Source organism: Bacillus rossius, chromosome 15, assembly GCF_032445375.1.
Source record: "Bacillus rossius redtenbacheri isolate Brsri chromosome 15, Brsri_v3, whole genome shotgun sequence".
NCBI lineage: Eukaryota > Metazoa > Arthropoda > Insecta > Phasmatodea > Bacillidae > Bacillus > Bacillus rossius.
In genome coordinates, this window is record NC_086342.1 from 8,225,556 (window position 1) to 8,232,717 (window position 7,162).

The 7,162-nt window shown below is 34.6% G+C and overlaps 1 protein-coding gene across 1 annotated transcript in view; it reads left to right on the forward strand.

The window, feature by feature from the left end:
- LOC134539532 (uncharacterized) overlaps positions 1 to 6,861 on the forward strand; it is a 57,904-nt gene extending 51,043 nt beyond the window's left edge. Inside the window, exons 28-31 of the mRNA XM_063381635.1 lie at positions 1,298 to 1,431; positions 2,270 to 2,415; positions 4,000 to 4,195; positions 6,082 to 6,861. Coding sequence (XP_063237705.1) covers positions 1,298 to 1,431; positions 2,270 to 2,415; positions 4,000 to 4,195; positions 6,082 to 6,141 — 536 coding nt within the window. The 3' untranslated portion in view covers positions 6,142 to 6,861. The remainder of the gene's footprint in view (positions 1 to 1,297; positions 1,432 to 2,269; positions 2,416 to 3,999; positions 4,196 to 6,081) is intronic.
- The last annotated feature ends 301 nt before the right edge of the window (positions 6,862 to 7,162 follow it).

The window sequence follows — 7,162 nt, forward strand, 5'->3', positions numbered from 1 at the left end:
GACCTTGTAATCCGGCTAGGCATGCGTGATATGCCTGACATCAAGCACTGATCACTCCGCTACGAGCCCAGCTTCTAGCAAAGGCGTAACAATATTTATTAAATTCTACTAACATATACATATATATATATATATATTTATTTAATTTTACATATTTTGGTTTTTTCAAAGGCCACAGATACTGTCTAGTTATACATAGTATTATTACTACTGTGTTCATTCTGACAAAACAATAATCAATCTTTAACAAAAGTTATAATTTTACAGGAGAAACCATATTATAGCAGTCCATCACTATTGATAATGAGAAGACAGTCCATAAAATTATGTGCTATACTAATAAGAAAAAAAACTTTTTTGACAGAAGCATTTGAAACCAAGATGGTATCTTTCAATTATGATTCCTTACAAATAAAAATAGAATATTATCAGATAATGCTATTGATGAAATTCCCAAAATTCTCATTACTAATAAATTTAAAAAAAAGTTCGTTACATTACAAAGCTGTGTTTTATGGTGTATCTGGCAACAGAACACAAATAAATGACAGCAATTGCACATTGGAAAGAGATCGAAAATAAACACTGTAACTAAGAATGAGAGCCACTATAGTTTAGTCACTTTCAAAACTAGCAATTATACAATGTTTAGTGTGATTAAAGATTTTTCCCTATATATCTTCATTTATGTCGAAAAGAAAGGTTCCTTACTAACAATACCAATAACCTTCCTGCAAAGCAAGAGAGACGTAAAGTAATGTTGACCATACTAATGAAACACCTTCTGCCATACTTCTTCCAGTGAATTGAACATGAAAGAGATGTTATATGTGTATGGCATAAGTTAAAAGTAAGTAAATGATTATTTTTTTTCTTAATTTTGATATTGGTGGTCACAGATCACGGGTAATTTAATCTTATTTGTGGCAAACAGAGCTTACGAACGGTATTTGAGTAGTGCCTACAATTATAGAACATTGTGTGCTCATTTATTCTGTTTTGGAGAATGAAAATCGCCATGGTTAGTACATTCACCATTTTGGAATTAGTTAAATAAAAACAGAAACTATTTGAAAAAAACATTTTTTGAAGTTACAGGAGAATTTGCTATACAAGTGAAACACTGACGAAATTACTGGATGCCAGTTTTGTGCATTACTAATTTCAAGCTTGAACTAGTCAGTGTCTTAGCGCTTTAGTGCTTCTGACCCATAAGTCAAGGAAATATGTTTGTAACTGAGCCGTGAGTGTGCAGGTGTCGGATTGGGGGGTATGTGTGTGTTGCTGCATTGCTCAGAGCGCAGCATGGCAGTTGTGTATGCGGTGGGTGGATACGCAGCCTTCAGCGTGGCATGTCTGGCTGCGTTTGCAGCGACCGCAGCCTTCCTTAAGAGGAAGAGGAATAATCACAGACCATGGAAAAGGCAGCAGGTGAACCCACAACCACCGTTTTGGCACACGTGAATTTATTCGCACGTTTCCGAAACTCACGCGCACATGCAAAACCTAATGCATGCATACAAATACACATACTTGTGCACACAACAAAACTTGTGTACGAATGTAAAACTCACGCGCTCATGCAAGAAAACCAGTGAACACCCACAAAACCAACGCTAACTCGTAGTCACCTGCCAAATTGTGCTTATCAGCATAACGATCCATGTATAAATGTTTGTACACAATTGTAGCTCAGCTTTCAAACTCATGCACCTCTACCACACATGTAAAACTTGTGTACATACAAAGCTGCTTGCTCACACACAAGCACTTATTGCATGGTTACTGAAATAATTGTGATGAGAAAAAATTGTCATTTTGAAACTTTTTTCCCCTTAATTTAAAATATAAGGTGTTTGGTTTGGCAAATAATGGTCCTTATTTTTTTACGTTTTTTTCATCTCAAAAGACTTGTCTTCTTGGTTTTGATGAGGCTCACAACCTAACTAGTTTATATTTGCGCCTATACAGTACCAAATATTTTGTAGTCTTCATTTCCTTTTACACGCCCAGCCAGCCGATTACAATCTGTCTCTGTAAATTTTAACTATTCATAACATGCAAGTCTCTATATCTTGATCCGATAAGGTAGCCAATTGCTACTTGGTTTTAATCCTTCTTCACCACAGGCACAATATATTGCACATCGGACTGTAAGCTTTACAAGAAGTCGAAAAGTTTCCACCATTAGGTTCATTAAAGGTTCCTCGATAGAAATTTTAGTTGGGTTTGGTCAAAGTGATTAATTTTTTCTTCGTGTGTTTTGCAGGCGATTTCGAAAGGTCAGGCACCAATGTACCGTCAGTTCGAGTTTGAGAAATCAATAGACGGCTCGGAGGCATCTCTGGCGCGGTACCGCACCTGCCTGCCCTCCATGGGTACAGTCAGCACCCTGACACTGACAGGGCTAGATAAGTAAGTGTGCAAGAATATCTCACTCCAAGTTCTTGCAGTGATAAAGTGTTGCATTAATTTCGAAATCATATACCTATTGGGGTACTTAAGTATTTACTCATTTTACCTGTTAGCGTTGCAAAGCAAAGTTTAAATATTTTTTGTAAAAAAAAATCTATAAATAACAGTAGGTTAAGTGTTTAAAACCTACTTAAAAAAATTAAAACTTTTTTTATTAACTGCTAATAATCAACCAACAAAAGCATAAAAATGATGTATTGGCTTGTTATGTGACTACTCAAAATTTAAAATTAATTTCCTCATATTTAAGTCAATATGATTTTGAGTGGTATGATTAAAGGAATCACTAAATTTACAACGTTTAACCTCAGTAGCATAAAACTATCCTATACAAGCGATTCTTCAAGTGGTGTGATAGGGGATTTAGGCTAAAGTATTTTCCGATAAATCTGTGTTAAATAAATTTTAATTTGGAACATACTACAACAACAAAAATTTGACATGCTTGAAAATACTTGCCGCTACTACATAAAGAAATAATTTACATTCCTCTCTATAATGTGGATGCATCAAATAAAGCTTAGGGATTAAATCCTATCTTAAGGGGGAAAGATAGGAACTGTGGCCATCTCAATTTCAACAGTTTTTTTTTCCATTTAAATTTATAAACTTTGGTTTGTTAAAACATAGCATTGATATCATCTAGGGTTGTGGAATAATCATTAGATGATTAAAAAATTTTTTTTCACCATGCGTCGAACATTGGTACCAGATGTGTAGGGCGCAGGTTCTTCGTATAATCATGCACGATGCTCATCACGCCTTGAGAGGAAGTCTCCTCGCACAGCTGGGTCCATATGCCCAAGCTTAAAAACTACTACGTGAAGTTACAGACGTGCAAGGGCCCCGCCGACAACACAATTTAATTTAATGGAATGCCTGGCGTTAATAGCGACAGTACATACACTTAGTCTTTTACATAACACTTCCCTTAAACACTATATTTATAATAGTCACTGAAAATCTCTTGAAGTTTGATCTCTGCTTAAAGACAGCAAATTTCCAGTAATGCACATTAAAACATCGTTATGGCGTGTTTAAACCTATATGTCGTATAGCAGTTCCTACATGTTCATCTAAGTACACGGTTAACATCCAACATATTAATGTGAAAAAAATCGAAATATTCTTAAAAGATATCACTGTAACGAAATGAGTCGGGAAAACTAACACATCAAACAAATTCACTCGAGATACAATATAAACGAAATGATTTTTAACCAAAAAATGCACTTAAATATAATTAAAATGTAGTAGAAAAGATCAAAAATCGTCAAAAGAACCCAGTTATAACGAAATAAGTGTATGTACTTTGATAGAAACAAATTCCAATGAATTGTAACGAAATGAAATCATTGGAAAGGACTCAAAAAAAAAAAAAAAAAAAGTGGAAATGTCATCTACTTGAACATGTTAATATGAAATAACCTAAACATGTTGAGATGTAGTAGATTTTTTTCGCCGGTCGCCTTCGGATCGGCCTGCCGGGACGAGCGTGAGAGAAGGGGGGCCTCTCTGCCGCAGAGGGGCGGTGCAGTACCTGCGAGTGGACGGCAGCCTGGGCCGGCCGGCGGACCAGGCGCGGCGGCGCGGGAAGAAGAAGAGGAGGAAGGAGGCGAAGCCCCAGGGGCTGCTGGGGCGCGAGGAGAGCGACGACCGCGACTCGGGCATCGTCGTGACGGACAGCGTGCCGCAGCACGGCTCCCGTCGCAGGACGCAGGTGAGGACCGCGCCGAGTCAATTAATCGCCAAGAGAGGTCACGTTTACATCACCCAACCACCATTATTAGAGAAAGGAAAAATTCGCGAATTTATTAAGCGATAGGCTAAAATACAAATAGTTATACCTCAGTGCTGCCTCTGCTATTGGCTCACAACTCACCTGGATGACTCTGGGCCAATGAGAAACACCCAACCGAAGCTTTATCGAATCACAGGCTGCTACGTTGGGGCGTCTCACAAGACAATGGGTGGGTGACATTTGACCGAGAGTACGTAGAACTATGGAGTTCATCCTACAGGTCATTGAACCCGCGAATTTTTCCGGTACCTAACCATTATGCAACATCCAAAACAACAAGGGGATGTAGCTTTGACCACTAAAGGCCTTGCAAGTATTTGGTGTTTAATTCATTATTCAAACGAAATAATATTTTCTCATTATTCCTTACCAATAGATAAATCATGCCGGACTCATTAAAATGAGGAGAGTGTAACAAGTATGAAGCCAAGAAGGTTTATTGAGAAAGTAGGATCGGTCTTCTGAAACATAGTACATACACATTATAACAATGTGATTAGTTTTTACTTTTTATCAACAAAATAATCATAATTTTAAACTTGATATTTGATTTCCTTGCATTGTAAAACACACTATTTTGGTTCAAAATCTATATACTTCACTTTTTCATCAGTTGTTTTCTTAGACTCCTGTGAAGTGTAGAAAAAAAATTTCTCTGCACATTAAAATTGAATATTGATTTAAAATAAAAACAGGGATGCATGGAAACCTATTGATGGTTGGTAAAAATGAATTCGGTTTCCTTCACTATACAAAGTAACCTCTATAAAATATGATGCTCTGAAACTTGTTTCCACAATAAAAACTGGGTGCAGACTATACAATATACAGCTACATGCACAGCCACCCATTGCTTTTGACCTGACTCACTGTTTTGGTTAGTTAATTTCTGTGATTTGCATTTGGTATAAGGCTTTTAGATTCATCAATATAGCTCTTCTGTGTTTGTTGTTTGCTTGAAAATGCAGCCACTAACTATTTATTAAACTTCATTAGGAGCTGTAAAATGTCAAGATTATGAACACTCAGTAAATAGATATCTACTGACAAAAAGTTAAACTGAAGCAAGATTTCTAGATGAATAGTGATAATGAGAATTAAACTGACAAGTGGCTTGTGAAATCCAAATGTAAAGACTGGATCATACTGGCGAGGAAGGATAAAATTTTTTTTTGTAGATATTAAATTGCCAAGAGATGAACAATGCATATGTAACCAATAAAAAGTTATCTAGGATGATTTGATTAAAAATACTTAACTGTAGATTACTCTTAAAAAACTATGCAACAGCCTATTACTAGATGGAAGATAGTGTGGTTTAATCCTTAATAAAATAAGATTTGATTTATTTAATAACAACTGTAATACTGAAAACTCTTTGGTGATACTTACTCCAATAAAATAATTTGTAATAAATTTGGTCTAAAACAGAAACATTCAGAACAATAAAAATAAATTGGCGAGCATTTGTGGTTTATTTTAAGTAATTTGTTTTATTGGACATGTCTGAATGAGTTAAGTTAATTTTTTTATGATGTATGCACTTTGGTACAATTTTTGTCAGGAAATGACACTCCTTAAATTACAAACATTAAAAGGTTTTTTTTTTTTTTGTGATTTTTAAGTTTTGTTTAAATGCTGCTTGATACTGATACCATGACGTAACTTGCACGGTGGTGCTATTAAGTGTATTTACTTATATTTCACCATATAACCTTGTCCTTACTCATTACCCATGTACTGAAATGTTTGAATAAGTTTAGTATAATATAGAAAGGCTTAAATTTTTTTTACTGTTTCCACAGAATCCAGCTGCATCAACAGCATCTTTCGATGCTCTACCAGGAACCCCAACTGACAACTAATGGATATCACAAAAGGTTTTATGCATCTTGTTCACAAGTACATGGTCCTAGTGTGCAGATTTCACCATTATTATCACCTCAAAATATGATTTATACAATTATTATACATTCTGTAATTTATTGACTAGTCACAGTTCTGAATATCGCCAAAGAAAAAACAGATAGACATGGCCGGAAGTGAATAGCAGAGGAGAATTAAAACAAAAAAAAATTCCTTTTAGATAAACATAATGTTTTTGCGTGAAGGCAGATTCATTGTATTCAAAATTGTTACTAAGCTATCTATATTTAATAGCTGGATTGACCATAACTATTAAAAGACAGGAGTATTTTTTAAATTTTAAGGTGAATTGTGTTAGTAACTGTTACAATTTGGAACTCAACTTAAGATGCCTTGTCAGTTGAAGCTTACTCTAGATATATTTAACAACCAAAATTTTAATCAAAACAAACAGAGTATATATATGTATCTCAGTTTTAATGAGTAAAAAGCATTGACATAATAAAAATGAACTAACTTGTCCAGTAAAAATTTAGAATCTGAATATTTCTTTGTTCAAACTGTCTCTCATTTTAGTGTGTGTTTCAGTAAAAATCAAAAATATTCTTGGTTGAAACCTCAATGAAGAGGTACAATGTACACTTTATGGCTAAAAAATTTTAATTGATTGTATTATTATTGAAAATGAAATAGCTACAATAAATGTTTGATGGTGGTAATTGGTAATGATTTATTTATGATTTGTTGCATGCCTACCTACAGATTATGGCCTTGGGTGGTAGGCACGATACATGCAGACAGAACAAAACAACATGCAACATTTAACAATTAGTAAATAATTTCTTTAAAAATTTATAATGTAGGAAATAAGAATAACACAAAAAAAATTAAGTTAGGAATGGTTGTATTTGTTTAAATTTTAAGTTGTTATCTAATACAGGAAAGAACCTTGCATATGTATTGTAATTTTTAGTGATTCTGAATAATATATATTTTACTAAAAGTACAAATTAAAGATCG